We start from the raw sequence: 16,999 nt of genomic DNA on the forward strand, positions 1-16,999 counted from the left end.
GATGGGAAGGGAAGGGAAGGGATGGGAAGAGAAGGGAAGGGAAGGGAAGGGAAGGGAAGGGATGGGAAGGGAAGGGAAGGGATGGGAAGGGAAGGGAAGGGAAGGGATGAGATGGGAAGGGAAGGGAAGGGAAGTTAAGGGAAGTTAAGGGAAGGGAAGGGAAAGGATGGGGATTGAAGGGAAGGGAAGGGATGGATGGGAAGGGAAGGGAAGGGATAAGAAGGGAAGGGAAGGGAAGGGATGGGAAGAGAAGGGAAGGTAAGGGAAGGTAAGGGATGGGAAGGGAAGGGATGGGAAGGGAAGGGATGGGATGGGAAGGGAAGGGAAGGGAAAGGATGGGGATTGAAGGGAAGGGAGGGGATGGATGGGAAGGGAAGGGAAGGGAAAGGATGGGAAGGGAAGGGAAGGGATGGGAATGGAAGGGAAGGGAAGGGAAGGGAAAGGATGGGGATGGAAGGGAAGGGAAAGGATTTGGTCATCGATGGTTATCCTCATGGGTTATCCCCTCAGTCATCTGAGCTGCCCGAGCGTTTTATTTTGGCTCTCAGATATTTTATTTGAAAGAATGCTTCGACGGTAGGACGAACCGGATTCGAACCAGCGAGCATAGGTTTCTGGCACGTCTGAGGCATACAGCTCTCCACAGCTAATTGCGTGCCACAGTTTAAGGTGGAGTAAAAAACTGAGTGACTTGGCTGACAGATACTTTTATTTCGATGATTGCACAACGGTACATCACATTTTCAAACTAAGAATCAGAACTGATACATTGATACGTGAAATAAAGATATCTGGATAAAAAGACCTTAATAAAAGTCTAACATTTCTAACATGTTGCTTGGTTGTGTTCCAAACATGAAAATTCAAAACGCTTTGACAAGCGTATAAAAATAACGAGAAGTAGGAAAAGCATACTAGTCCCACTCTTTATCACAGTTCGAATTGAAAACAGCAGTTCGACAATGTGTAAGCGCACTAGGATGTTTGTTTGAGAGTCAATGTGTTTCAACAGGCTTAAAAATATTCAATTATTTTATCACTAAAAGGAGAAGCTAAACACATTTTACCTACATAAAAAATATGTCAGGACATTCATCATGTCCTGTATGGGATTTAATTGTTTGGGGATTAAAGCTGAGGACAAGCGCAACAACACCGACCCAAGCTACCTACCCTACCCCACAGCTAATAGAAGATGAATAAAAGAAAATTGAAACGAACCCCCCCCCAAAAAAAACAAAAAAAACAAACAAAAACAAAACAAAAACAACAAAAACCAAAACCAAACGAACAACAAAACCAACAAAACAAACAACAACAACAACGAGGAAAAACTATTTTTTCAGCATACTTTACTTTTAGGGTCTCAAGAAATAGCCCAGCCCACAGCCCCAAAAAGGTCAGCCCCTAAAAGGATAAGCAAGGCTTCGGGCATGAGAAGATCTTCTCACCCCAACAGTTGGTTATTCCAACAGATCACCTCGACGTTTTCTGGCCTGCACATGTCTTCATAGTTAGTGCAGAAGGACTTGAAGGCTGACTCTCTGAGCAGCCGTAGGAACCGGGTTCGAAGCCCTTCCTGTGCTCCGGCGTGAAGGCACCCGTCGATTTTCTGCAGGGCACCCTCTTGGATGATGTTCCCATCGCCAAACATAACTGGAATTGAATAATTTATTCAATGACTCCTCACAGAGGGTATAGTTTCGGCAAACATGGAGTCTTTGCATGTTGATCACATTATTAATAATTAAAACAAGTTTGTATTTCTGCTTAGATTTAAAGGAAGCCATCGACCGATACCCGAAGGCTGGAAGACTTGAAGTAACACGTGACCTACACACTTCACAGTGGGATTCAGTTTCTGTGTTTCAAGAGCCAAATAGGTCCAAATAGTGACGCTAAAAGTTGCATGATAAAGAACGCCTCGTTTTAGCATTACGCAGCGAACGAATGAGCGTCCAATGGCTGCTTTTACTCGATAGTGTTATGTAAGAACCCTGTATCTATATAATTAATGATGTACAAAACATATGTCAGTTTCACACAATGTACGTTATTGTGTCTTGAAATTGTTGTCTCAGGATTGCGGCGATATGAAATGCTTCATGGTTATATTCAAACAACGATGTAAAGATATAGAATTCCAAAACTGGTATTACAAAATCACAAATTCTCCTTTCCTTGATGTTTATTCATCTTATAAATCACTACTCGAACCAAAAAGATATCTGTCTACTTTAGCATGTGAAAGAGATCTTCTTAGACTTAGAGCTTTATGTAAATTCTGTTGTTTAAGCCATAATCTAAATGTACAGAAAACTCGATTTAATACAACCACAGAGTCATCGTTTAGTTATTTTAAGAAATGTAACCGCTATGAAATAGAAAATGAATACCATTTTTTGTTAATTTTTTCTTTTTTTATATAAAAGTAATAGAGAAATATTAATTCCAAAATGTTACCATGTACAACCATCTGTCCCAAAATTTATCAGTCTTCTATCGACAAGAAATGATTGTGTTTTTAAATATATGTCCATATGTAAATACAAATGTAAAAAAAAAAGATGAACGTTTGTTGTAAGAAAATTTGTGCATGTGCATAGTGTATATTATTCATGTAAATGAACTCTGGGCCATGTGGCCTTCATTTATGAATGAACTTCTTTATTGTGTCTTGAAATTAGCATTAGGCAGAGAAGAATATATTCGAAAATATGAAGATTTGGTCACATATATTCACCAAAACATTAACCGCTGGAGTAAGTATGGTTTTATGCCGCTTTTAGCAATATTCCAGCAATATCACGGCGGGGAACACCAGAAATGGGCTTCACACATTGTACCCGTGTCGGGAATCGAACCCGGGTCTCCAGCGCGACGAGCGAACGCTTTAACCACTAGGCTACCCGACCGCCCCCTTAGCCGCTGGAACCATGGAGGTTGATAATATTTATTGCTCTCACATTTGTGAAACGGTTTCCAAAATAAATAATATTTCTCGTTTAATTTTCGCAGTGAGATGTTAACTGGCTATGTTGACGATTTATGCTCGCAGTTAATAATGTATTTGCACATTTCAACCCACTTAAAACCAAACTTGTTTCATTATGGATCCAGTGGAAGATTAATCCCGGAAGGAATTAAGGGAATGATCTAATTGCTTTTATTCATTTTTTGTACGACTTAAATTTTTTAACTGAACTTTGTACCCCGGAACATTCCAGCTACATCGCGGCGGGAGAGACCAACATTTGTTGAGATCATTGGTAACCTCCCACATGCAGTGTATTTGGAACGAGCATTGGTTATCGGATTACCTCCGTGAACACTAACTAAGAATTCAAATTCGTAAACAAAACCGGTGGTGTTTTCGTGGCGGCCGCCATCTTGTTTTTCAAATCCAGTATCGGTTTTTGTTTTTGATTTGCAGTCCTTGTGAACGTATGAGGGATCGGCAACCTCAGCCAACTTGGGGCATGTTCTGTCCCAGAATCCCCAGTGGTTTGGGGTTTGGGGTTTGGGTTTGGGTTTTGGTCGGGTCTACTATCAAAACTTACCGCTGCATTCCTCGGGGATGTTTGAAGGCATCCAGTCGCCGCTACTACCACAGACCAGCCACTGACGAGCGTCGTAGTCCTCTGGCAGCTCATAGTCCTCGGTGCAGCTCACCAGACAGAACTTGCCGTAGGCAGAGCGCCAGTTGGTGCACACAACAACCCCTCGGTTAGGGGCAGACAACTCTGGACAAGGTATGGCTGCGGAAACCGGAAATGAAGTGGACCGTGCAAATGTACTTACACATGTGTATTAACAATAACATTAAAGGCCATTTCGCTCAGGAAGAACAACATAGGGCCGGGACTCTACCAAAAAAAAGGACGAGAATCTGTACTTTACTCAGAAATGGTTACCCCAAATATAACATTTATTACATTTGACTTTCTAAACGGCATTGCGTGTTCAGGGACAACATAATTGTGATGTGCCCTTCAGAATGTATGTTGGCCAAAAAGAAGAATAGTTTTGATCCATTTCAGAGTCACTTAATGTTATTTCCCCGTTCAAAATGAGTGAATGTAATTTAGCATGTACATATCCTGAGGCTTTCTTCTATTGAGTTTGAAATAATATGTTCAATTATGGAGTCCCCAGTTTTATTTAATGAGTCAAAATACTTTTATGAGAGAAGAGAGACTTTGCCCTTTCCCTGTCATTTCCCCACAAGAATCGGAGTGTCACGTTTTTCCTGGTTTGCCCTTTCTATACTGATTTAAGACAATCCATCATTCCCTTATTTTCCTTCAATACCTAAATTTTACCATCTCCTCTCCTCTCATAATGCAACTATATTACCATGTTTAACAAAATATATAATAATTATTTTCTAGAAATATGACAATGTTTTGGATTCCAATGTATTCTGATGGAGATATACCTAGCTCTCCTTTAATTCATATACACTTTGAACAATAATTGTATCATGAGCCAGTGGCCACCTTACTGAAATAAAGTCATTCATTCATTTAATGAATCCTCATGTGCATTACGCGTGTCCGTGAGTAGTTTTACCCGTTTGTCCACATTACTTTTGCGAAAGAACATTTATCACTAGCTTCGTGTAATAGGCATCATCGTAACGTAAATTTGAAACTTAATATCTTTTTTAAATGTGCTCTTCAGACACCGGGGAACGTAACTATGCCTTTACTAGTTTTTACAAGTGTAGCGGCCATAAGATTTCCGAGTCCCGTGATGGGATACGAACCACGGACCTTTTGATCAGAGGTCGGACGCCTTGTCCACATGACCAAAGAGGTTAACCCCGTCAGCAATATGACAAGGTAAGGATGTCATCTGTGGGATGACTCCGCGCCCTGCTACATACTCCCCCGTCAACAGAAGGCACGTCCCGGGGGCCGCATAGTAGGGTACTGAGGCTTATTTTGCTCAAATTTAATATGAACGTGCTCAGCCCCACGTTGGGCGCCAATGTAGCGGCCATAAAATTTTCGAATCCCGTGATGGGATTCGAACCACGGACCTTCTGATCAGAGGTCGGACGCGTTGTCCACATGACCAAAGAGGTTGACCCCGTCAGCAATATGACAAGGTAAGGATGTCATCTGTGGGATGACTCCACGCCCTGCTACACAAGGAATGTCGAACCATTTTGTCTGATATGTAAAAGAACCACAAGAAAGTACCCGTCGTGGTATTTTGCTGGAATACTCACTCAGCTAATCACTCACATGATGCGTGGTAACGGCGTGGTACCGGGAAAGTGAAGGGTGAGAGAGTTCGGTTTTACGTCGCTTTAGCAATAGTCCAGCAATATCGCGCCGGGGACACCAGAAATGGGCTGCATACAACGTACGAATGTCGGGAATTGAACCCGGGTCTTTGACGTCACGAGCAAACGCTTTAACCACCAGGCTATCCCACCGGACCAGAAGGTGAAGAAATGGTGACTGAGCGGTGACTGGATGGGTGAGTGATGGTGACGTGGTGATGATCTTTACTGTTGCTTTGATGACCATCAGACGTTAGCTGCGGTAGCCGTATCTCTCTGTTGTCCCCTTGAGCGATTTTGATATTGATTTGTCGCTACAAAGGTAGGGCTCTCCCAGAGAGTTTTCCAAATAGATCCGCGATCAAAATCTGCATCGCTCTTCATATGTTCCACCAAAGCGCGTGCCGATATAATAAGATCACTGACGAGAGATGTAAGCGTTTAGCTGTGTCGTAAACATCCGCCATTATCCGCCGTACGTTTAGGGTTCAACAAATATGTATCCTCGCGATGATTCCAAAAGTACACAGAAAGTTGTATGATCGAGAACCCATATTTGAAGGCAATTAAGTGGTTGAGAGAGGGAATCGTGTTGCAGTTTTCGTGGTATTACGATTCATGCACAATCATAGCAGGGTTGTTAGTTTGACATGTTTCGAATCGGAATCTTTAAGTAAAACACTATAGAGTGAGTGAGTGAGTGAGTGAGTGAGTGAGAATGGTTTATTTAGCAATATTCCAGCATTATCACGGCGGGGGAAACTAGAAATGGGCTTCACACAATGTGCCCATGTGGGGAATCGAACCCGGGTCTTCGGCGTGACGAGCGAACGCTTTAACCACAAGGCTAACCGACCGCCCCGAAAACACTATGGAAGAGCCCGTAGATCTGTGTAGCGACAAATCAATATAAAAACTAAACAATATTCCGACAAATCAATGTAAAAAATTAGCAATATTCCAGCAATATCGCGCGGGGGACACCAGAAAAGGGTTGCATACAATGTACCAATGTGGGGAATTGAACCCGGGTCTTTTGCGTGACGAGCAAACGCTTCATCCACCAGGCTATCACACAGGATCACCGAGCCGCACAGTGATTCGGTTACTGCAACTAATCAGACAAGTGGCATAGTGACAGCTCCTCTATTTGCCTCACATGTTTCAAAGCGTAGACAACCAGGACTAAAATGATTAAAAACAATGCGCTCTCCGTGATTTACACTTGACTATTGACATTTTCTTTGTGAACAAATGATGCTCTGTTCTCTAAATAAATGATGTGTTAGAACCAGGAATTGCCATAATTAAAATGTTCGTGCGGCGTCGACCTTTAATAGTACTTGAATTAAAAAATATAAAAGAGACTCACCTTTCTATAAATCTAAGCCTCTAAACGGGGTCTTACAAAGATATTTCTCTAAATAATAACGACAAAGAGGTAGGGGACAAAACTGAGGATCGGAAGGTCACAATAGCGTTGGGTAAACGAACTTTTCGACTGTAACCAAGGTTACCATATAACATGTGTCAGGTCCATGTTTTCACTGTTACCCAGGGACGATATGATTATGAAAAGACTCTCTTTCACCGTTGATGTTAAGACTTGTAAGGACTCCCATTCACCAGTTGATTGTACAGACTAGTAAATACTCTCCGTCACCCGGGGATTATTCATAGTCGCTCCTTTTCCCGAGGATTGTAAGATCTAGTAAAGACTTCCTTTACCCGGTGATTGTAAGACAAGTAAAGACTCTCATTCACCAGGTGATTGTACAGACTAGTAAATACTCTCCGTCACCCGGGGATTATTCATAGTCGCTCCTTTTCCCGAGGATTGTAAGATCTAGTAAAGACTTCCTTTACCCGGTGATTGTAAGACAAGTAAAGACTCTCTTTCACCAGGTGATTGTACAGACTAGTAAATACTATCCGTCACCCGGGGATTATTCATAGTCGCTCCTTTTCCCGAGGATTGTAAGATCAGGTAAAGACTTTCTTTTCCCCGGTGATTGTAAGACAAGTAAAGACTCTCTTTCACCAGGTGATTGTACAGACTAGTAAATACTATCCGTCACCCGGGGATTATTCATAGTCGCTCCTTTTCCCGAGGATTGTAAGATCTAGTAAAGACTTGCTTTTCCCCGGTGATTGTAAGACTAGTAAATACTCTCCGTCACCCGGGGAGTATACATATTCTCTCTTGCTCGGAGAATTCCCAATTATTGCTGTCCGTTGCTCTTCTTGACAATATAGAACTCTCTCAATATCAATACACTACTCACGTTTGACGTCGACAGAGAAGTCACAAATAGTGCTCTGTCCGTTGCTCTTCTTGACAATATAGAACTCTGTAAATATCAATACACTACTCACTTTTGACGCCGACAGAGAAATCACAAATAGTTCTCTGTCCTTGACCACATAAAAACCCTTCAAAGATCAATACTCAACTCACGTCTGACGTCAATAGAGAATTCACAAATAGCCCTCTGTCCGTTGCTCTTCTTGATGGCTGTGTACTGTATGGTCCGATTTCCCCAGGGGAACCGGAACTCGTTGCTTGGATAGTTAGCCTCAATCTGAAGTTGTTCTCCCGCCGCGTCCTTGAACTTGGGAAGGTCCCACTTGTACAGTACGGTTCGATCTGGAGTTGTGATGTTCTTGCTTGGGGGACAACTTTCAACTTCCGGTGCAAGATCTAGGAACAAGCAACTTACAACCTTTCATTTTCCTTTGTGAATGCTACAGATCAAACTACGACTAATAATGTGTTTTTTCAAGACAACTGGGGATAGGGTGGCCCGGTTGCAGAGTTGTGTCCCCTCGGCGCGCCATAAACCGGTGATAATTGGTTCGAATCCCTGTTCGCCCTGATCATGTTTCTAGACCTGCATCACCTCAGTCTTTCATCCCCGATCATGCTGACACATCGTAATATGACTGAAATACTGTTCAAAGGGTGTTTGGTCCTGTATCTGAGGCGTGAGGAGAAATGATTGATACCGACACCATCGCCTATGCAAGTAGCGGCCGCTGTGCATAATCCGTTACTTTAGCCACGGTTATTAAGTACCGTATATATCATAAATCTTATTTTCCATTCTATCCTATATCAAAACCTGATAAATATCCCGACCCACTCCCATCAACCTTCGTTTTAGACGCGACGTCACCGTGTCCGTCATGAGAATGCCCTCGCAGAACTCAAACCGAAGCTATGCCAGCGAATGTGTCTGCTACAATAGAATTATAATTAATACCCTGGATAATCGAGGATGCCTCACGACCAAAAAAAATAATGTTTTATAGCACACGTTTACATACTTAGAATAAACAGCCTGAAAGTACTGGTATACTGTTAACCTACCTAAATTGCACCGTGCGTTTTTCGGACAGTTGCAGGTGTAGGACGTTCCCTCTGGGCGGCAGCTCTCACCCAGGGGGCAGGTCACGCCCTTGCAAGGATCCTCAGCTGCACAGATAGAAGAGACACGTCAGACCGAAAACGAAACATAACATAGACATACACTGAAGGTGACAGACAACAGTGCGCATGCGCAATCACGTCAAACATGACGTCAAAATATTTGTACCAGGCCGCCGATTTGTATGATGTTTTTTTGTTTTTGTTGTTGTTGTTTTTTTGCGCGGGGGGAGATGCGCGACATATTTTTATACTTTTACTGTCATTAATACTCAAACTGAAGAATACCTATGCACTCGGGTAGTGTTCCGTTCCAGTTGCCGGATACATCGCACATCACCTCCGACGTCCCGTTCAAACGGTAACCATGGTTACAGTCATAGCGGATGACGTCACTGTAGTTATAGGTCGCTTCAGACAGATTTGCGTTTAAGATTGCAGGTGCCATGCCGCACGAGACGACTGAAAAAGAAAAATGCGTCCATCAAATTCGACCCTGATTGAAAATTGTTAATACATTTAAATAATTCCCAGGAATAAGCGGGGAGCTTGGGAGTGACGCCGTACTATCACTGCCAGATTGGAAACGGTCCTTTTTATTAAATATAAGATAATATTAATTGGAATGATATGAAAGTTCCGAGGTAATTGTCCCTCCTCGTCACTGGCGTCTTTCGAATGGCCCAGTCGTCTTAGGCGCACGGGTGGCCCAGTCGTCTTAGGCGCCGCGATTCGCTCTGCAGAGTTGCGTCCCTTGGGCAAGACAGAAACCTATGATTGTGGGATCGAATCCCGGTTCGCCCCGATGATGTTTCTAGGTTTGTCAGCACCATACCCGTGCTCGTGGGTTTCACCGAAGTGGTAAACGTTTGAGACCTTCATCACTTCGGTCTTTTCTCCCACATTAAGCTGACACGCCGTGATATAACTGGAATACTGTTAAAAGCGGCGTTAAACACAACTCACTCACTCATGTTGCCACGTAAGCCGGTAAGGCAAGACATGCTTGGACTTTTCGCGAACTCCCTATGTCGCCACTACTAACCAGGAGACTATTTTTGACCGCTGTTTTTTCCTTTTAGACAAAAGTTTAGACAGTTTAGACAGTTTATTCAGTAATTTGGGCATCAAGGCCCATAGTACAATGCAGATTGGATATTAACATTTGTCACGTGATGTACATGATTAGTTTTTAAATCAAGTTACACATTCCTCATTATAAAGACATGTTTTAAGAATACACAAACAGCATGGATCATATCAAGATTTTCAGAGTTTAGCAGATTTGTCATGAACTGACGGTCTTTAAAAATACCTTGCAACATGGGAAGAAATGTATACCTTAAATGAGGAATAGGTTTCACATATAGTGAGTGAGTGTGTGTGTGTGGTTTACGCCGCTTTTAGCAATATTCCATCAATATCACGGCGGGGGACACCGTACCCATGTCGGGAATCGGGAATCAAACCCGGGTCTTCGGCGTGACGAGCGAACGCTTTAACCACTAGGCTACCCGACCGCCCCGGTTTCACATATAAGTAAGACATGGTATTCATCCTCTACTTCTCCGGATGAACAGTTTGTTCATATAGAGTTCACAATATCACCGTCTTTGGACCTGCGACATACATTTACATTAAAATAATGAAATGAAGTTAACAATAAGTTCTGATTTAACTTTTATCATTTAAGCAAGTTAAATATCTTTCAGTTTGTAACAATGATTTTACTCTGCTGTATTTGCTAAGATAAAGTGATTCAGAACTACTTCGGTGCCACTGTTGACAAAATATATCCTTTAGTCTTTGCTTAAATGAAAATAAAAATAACTGAGGATCTCCCACATCTTGGGAAATCCATACATATGAAAAGCCACTTACAAATAAAATAATAGATTTCTCACATCTGAAACCCAATTATTTTTACCATCATCATCAAGTACTTTAACATTTTGTAACACTGATATTGGTATCTATCAGGCATCATTCTAAGTAATTTAATCCAATACTAAATTACCCTTAATTGGCTTGCTACAAAAAATATAACTACGGCCTGTTTTACCAAGGATTCCCTTGTTTAAGGCAAACTTACCAGCACCCAGAAAACATTTGAAATTTGAAGTGTGAACTTTTTCAATTGCAGCGTTATACTCAGCACCTCATATTTCAGAACCATACAAAAGTATAGGCATACATGTGCCTTCAAAAATGGTACATGCTGTGAAAAAAAGACACACAACTATCTTTCCTGAATAAAATATAAAGAGGCATAACGGCTTTTGAAGCCTGAACAGCTAATTGCTTACATACGACAGACCATGACAATCTAGAGGAGAACATAAGACCTAAAAATTTAAAGTGGGTTTCTTCTTACGCCGAATGGAATCCATTTTGTCTGCGTTTGACATTTTATGTTTGACGTATGTGATATATTTTTTTGTATAATAATGAAATGGCAACTACGACAGTCTATATTTCGTGACAGTGATGACTTTATAAGTACACCACTGACACAAGCTAATTTACATATTATGCGGCCGGATGTACATATTTCGTGTTCGACCCGTGAAGATTCCGGGGTAGAATAGGTCTTCAGCAACCAATGCTTGCCGTAAAAGGTGACTATGCTTGTCGTAAAAGGCGACTAACGGGATCGGGTGGTCAGGCTCGCAGACCTGGTTGATGCATGTCATCGATCCCAATTGTGTGGATCGATGCTCATGATATTAATCACTTGATTGTCTGGTCCAGACTCGATAATATACAGACCGCCGTCATAAAGTTGGAATATTGCTGAGTGCGGCGTTAAACTACAAACAAACAAATATTTCGTGTTCGTACACAAACGCCGTTATCCTGAAATCAGTCCGACTAGCCTTTAGCAGGTGTGTGTGTGTGTGTGTGTGTGTGTGTGTGTGTGTGTGTGTGTTTGGGGGGGGGGGGGTGTATAGATAGTGATTTGCAAAATTATTATAATCTGCTGCTATAACAGCCATTGCAGGTTTCGGCGTCAGAGCAGGTGTCAGTTCAGGTGTCAGTGTCAGTGTCAGCGTTATTGCAGATGTCATTGCAGGCGTCGGTGTCAGTGAAGGTGTCATAGTCATTGTCAGTGCACGTGTCGGTGTCAGTGCAGGTGTCAGTGTCAGTGTCAGTGCAGGTGTCAGTGTCAGTGTCAGTGCAGTTGTCAGTGTCAGTCTCAGTGTCAGTGCAGGTGCCAGTGCTGGTGTCAGTTCAGGTGTCAGTGCAGGTGTCAGTCTCAGTGTCAGTGCAGGTGCCAGTGCCGGTGTCAGTGTCAGTCTCAGTGTCAGTGCAGGTGCTAGTGCCGGTGTCAGTGTCAGTTCAGGTGTCAGTGCAGGTGCCAGTGTCAGCGATTGGTATCAATATGTAACCGTTTATATCTCATAGAAAGACCCCCATGGCAACAAGATACATTATTTGAGCACTTGAAATCAGAATCACATCTGCAATTTTGCCATTTTGCCATTTTGCTTCTAATACTAAACTGCAAGATATAGATTCAACTCAACTTTTTTCATCGCCTTCTTGGCAAATGGTAAGGCCAAACGTCGACCTGACATTAACTAAACGTAAGAAATAAGACACAAACTCATCAATTTGTAAACAGAAGTACAATCAATTAAGAAACATTTACGACACTTATAAATATATACTCTTCAAAAAAAGAAACTTGACACTAACTTTCAAAATGTAATATAATGCGATTGTTTCAAAATAGGACACAGAAACCATAATTGAAACACTGTTTGAAGATCAATGTACACAATGTTCAAAACATTAATCGTGTCACCTAGACAGACACACGTACACGATACAGTTAATGTCACAGGGGTACAGAAAATGTCAGTATCGGTTGTGCCCACCACGTGCATCAATCACCGCTTGACACCGACGACCCATTGATGCTATCAAGTTGTCAAGAACACGCTGTTGGATGTGCTGCCATTCATGCGGAAGTGTTTGGGGCAGTGGATTCCTTCTGCGAACGCGTCGATCCAACTCGTCCCACAGATGCTCAATCGGGGACAAATCTGGTGACCGGGCTGGCCAAGGTAATGTTTGGATGTTGTTGTGCTGTAAGAAGTCCTGACAAACACGTGCAATATGCGGTCGAGCGTTGTCCTGCTGGAACTGTCCGCCATGAACGTTGACGTGAGGAAGAACGTAAGGCTGTAGGATCAAGTCTCTGTAACGCACCCCTGTCAATGCACCTGCCACATGCACGAGAGGCGTCCTACTACCGTGATGAATTCCGGCCCATACCATGACACTCCCGCCGCCAAATGGGACAACCTGCTGCACACAGTTGGGGGCGAAACGTTCACCCCGACGTCTGTAGACACGTGCGCGCCCATCAGCACGCGTGAGTAGGATTTGGGACTCAGTAAACAGTACATTTCTCCACCTTGCACGTTCCCATCTTACCCTCTGTTGGCACCAAAGCAGACGGTCAGCCAGATGACGTGGGGTCAATACATGACGTCGAACAGGTCTTCGTGCAAAAAGTCCAGCCTCCCTCAGTCTGTTTCGTACCGTTTGATCTAATATTCTGCGTACCCCAGGGATCTGTGTGGTTGTAGACGTGGCTGTGGTAGTGCGCTCTCGGAGGTGTCGCAGCCGGATGTATTGATCTTGTGCTTGGGTTGTCACCCTGGTCTTCCTGACCTTGGTCTGTCGTCAACTCTGTTGGTGTTGTTGTATCGGGTCCACAGTGCGGAGATTGTCTGTCTGGATACGCCAAAGTGCCTGGCCACTTCTTGCTGAGTTGCTCCAGCTTGTAATCTCCCAATGGCGTTGTTCCGTTGAGCTGCATTCAGTCTTGGCATTCTGTCACCGCCTCTACTGCCGTTATAGGGGCTGTATGAACAGCCGTTGATGTGGCTTTTTATACCCATTCAGCAGGGGGGCCTGCATACCTAAATGCAGGATCCTCTGCTGCACGTTTTTTACAGGCGGTTGCGTTTGGATGAAGCTGTAAAATTGATCCCCAAACGCTACGTTTATGTGCTTTGCATGTGTTTTCGCGAATTATAGACACATCATCTTTCTGTTTGACTTATTTGGTTCTCATTTAATGTAATTATTTTAGATATTTGGCAAAAAGTGTTTTACATCTATGTCAAGTTTCTTTTTTTGAAGAGTATATATTTACAGATGGACCCAAGGATGGTGGCGCAGTTTCTAGTGCCACTGTCATTGGATCCAGAACAGTATCTCCACGATTACCAGATAACAGTTCCATATTCACAGCAGAAGCAAACGCCATTTTAACACCCCTAAATATATATCAATAACCAATCTATAACACATACACAATTCATTATTTTTTCAGATTCTCTTTCGTTGCTTCAGGCTATTAAATATATGTCATGTGAACATCCCTTTTTAATCGAAATTCTTGAATTATTTAATGATCTTGTTACTGGCCAGATTGCTATCATTGGTAACACAATGGCCGATACTGCAACACTCAACAAATCTGTAACACCACTTCTTAGCCCATAGTGATTATGAATCTGTAATTAGATGTTACATCCGTGATCTGATGCAAAAGAAGTGGGTCACCCAAGTAGGTATCAATAAATTATATTAATAAATAATATTCATACACCTACTTGGATAGTCAGTCCAGATTTTTATAATGCGATGATGTCGTATTGGCCATTCACGCCACACTCGTTAATATTTATTGAAAGGTGAATATACTCCATTCTGTATCCCATGTGATGAAAGAATCACAGTCAAGCATGTCAAGATATTTTAATGATATTAATTCTCGTAATTATTATTTTTTACAGGAAATGGATTGTTGCATGGTTTTTATTGATATGTTTTGAACCAAAAAAATCTTTTTTATATATTTGGTAGAATATATATGATAACTGAGGTTCAGGGCGCTGTATCACCTGAGGGGCGTTGAAGGAGTGCAACATGAATGTCCCCCAAGAGAGGGAATGTCAGACCAAGTCATTCAAAGTATATTCATTTCTGCCACGTTTTAATCGTAGAGTATGTGCTATTTCAATGCTTGGATAAATTTGTCAATCATCGCCAGCGGCCGAAGGGATGATGTAAATCCCGTTGGGGTCCATGCAGTTAGCAAAGGTATTGTAAGGAAGAGAATATATGGATGTCAACTTCTTTATTATGGGGAACACAACGTTTCGGAGCATAACTATTAGCACGTCTTAGACGCAGAATAACATCGTTTTCTACGTTTATAAACCAGTCATGTCTAGCTAATAAGAAGGCCCCCTGTGAAGATCCGGGTTAGAATGGGTCTTTAGCAAGCCATGCTTGTCGTAAGGGACAAACGAGATCGAGTGGTCAGGGTTGCAGATGCATGTCAACGTCTCCCAATTGCGTTTAGGTTTTGTTTGTTGTTTAACGCCACAATCAGCAATATTCCAGCTATATAACGGCGGTCTGTAAATATTCGGGTCTGTACCAGACAATCCAGTGATTGACATCATGAGCATCGATCCACACTATTGGGATCGATTACATGCATCAACCAAGTCAGCGAGCCTGACCACCCGATCCCGTCAGTCGCCTTTTACGACAAGCATAGACACCTTTTACGGCAAGCATGGGTTGCTGAAGACCTATTTTACCCCGGAATCTTCACGGGTCCTCTAATTGCGTGGATCGATGATCATGATGTCAAATACTGGACTGTTATGATGTCACTCACAAATAGATAGTCTTAACCCACCTGACGCTTTTTGATAACGATTTGTAACAGTTTTGCGAATGTTTTGAATGATGTCGACCGCCACAAGATCTGGCACCAGAAATGGGCAACACACTGTGCTAATGTGGGGAATCGAACCCGGGTCTTCGGCGTGACGGGCGAAAGCTGTGACCACTAGGCGACCCCACCGCCCTGTGCTAAAGGTGGATCTTCGTAATAATGAGGATTTTCATTGGAATGATGACTTCACATATGCTACCCAAACGGGGAATCAACCTCGGGCCTTCGCGAGACGAGCGAGCGAGCGCTTCCTCCACTACCCCACTGACATGTGGATAAAAAAGAGCTTTGTAATGACGATTTTAATAAAATTGACTACAATTTCTACAATGATGATTTCCTACCTTGATCACAACAGTCCCCATAGAGACCAGGTGGACATTTACACCGTCCCTTTTTTCCTTTTTCCTTGACGTACTCTCCCCCCGTGCATTGTTTATTGCAATATTGCAGTTGCCTTGCCCCAACGCCACCGTCGCAGGATGCAGATGGTTTGCATTGGGGAGTATTCTTCTTCCAAACCTGCCTCTGCCGCAATTGCACCCCCCAACACTTCCTCGTGCACATTGACCAGCTCCCCCACGGTGACCACTTGCACGCGCACACTTCCCACAGCCTACTTCTCTGACCATTGACTGGACAGACGTATAAGAGACAAAGAACAATGCCAATGACGTGCAGCATCCCAACGAGCATCGTCTCTATGTATGCGTCTTCCAGCACGGACTGTGCCTCAGATCGATTTGCTGCTGAAGTCGGGTGGCTTATCCGATTAAGTGTAACATGCAGCACCCTCAACGAAAGAAAGTTAATGGATCCGCACCAAGTCTATGTTTGAAAAAGTTAGTGTAATTCAGATTTCAAGTGTAATGGATTCATACAGGTTTATAGGTTATTGTGCTAAACAGAGCGTTATTGTGGCAGGGTGTTCGTTACAAAACCTGACGGTGTGAAAATGCCAGGACAAAAGCTTAACCACAATGCTGTCGACATTATTTGCAAATATTCAGAAGTTACTAGTATGCAAGGTCACATATAAAACAATTCATCACCGACCGACCCTAAACATTGCCCGACACCATTTTGTTGGATGAAGGTATAGTGCTTAAATCGGTTTCGGTTCTTATCAAATCCGAAGTTGCACTTTTGTATGTAACCCTTGATGACACCCATGCATGATTTCACAAATCAGGAACTTCTCTGTATAATTGTTTTCATAAAGTACAATTGTGAATTCGTGAAATTTCCAAATTTAAAGCATTGGTGACAAAATTTATGTCTGTTTCTCTGTTTCTGTTTCGACTCGTACAATATTTTCCCTCTCCACATACCTCCCTTCAACCCACCCATCCACCCACCCATCCACCCACCAAACCCAACTACCTCCCTCCCTCCCTCCCTACTAGCCTACCAACCGACCTGCTGGCCTGGCTGCCTGCCCGCCCGTCCGCCACCAATCCCAACTATCTCCCTTCCTCCCTCCCTACTAGCCTACCAACCGACCTGC

At 42.9% G+C, this 16,999-nt stretch overlaps 1 protein-coding gene across 1 annotated transcript; it reads right to left on the minus strand.

Annotated features, from left to right (window-relative positions):
- Positions 1–782: 782 nt before the first annotated feature.
- Positions 783–16,223, minus strand: LOC124143941 (sushi, von Willebrand factor type A, EGF and pentraxin domain-containing protein 1-like). Its single transcript, XM_046513100.2, has 6 exons — positions 15,837–16,223; positions 9,009–9,182; positions 8,664–8,768; positions 7,752–7,994; positions 3,561–3,758; positions 783–1,656 (listed from the first exon to the last, which is right to left on the minus strand). Exons 1-6 carry the CDS (start codon positions 16,186–16,188, stop codon positions 1,448–1,450), a joined length of 1,281 nt encoding a protein of 426 aa, XP_046369056.2. The 5' UTR covers positions 16,189–16,223; the 3' UTR covers positions 783–1,447.
- Positions 16,224–16,999: the final 776 nt, after the last annotated feature.

Source organism: Haliotis rufescens, unplaced genomic scaffold (genome assembly GCF_023055435.1).
Source record: "Haliotis rufescens isolate VD_foot unplaced genomic scaffold, xgHalRufe1.0.p SCAF_6, whole genome shotgun sequence".
NCBI classification, from domain to species: Eukaryota; Metazoa; Mollusca; class Gastropoda; order Lepetellida; family Haliotidae; genus Haliotis; species Haliotis rufescens.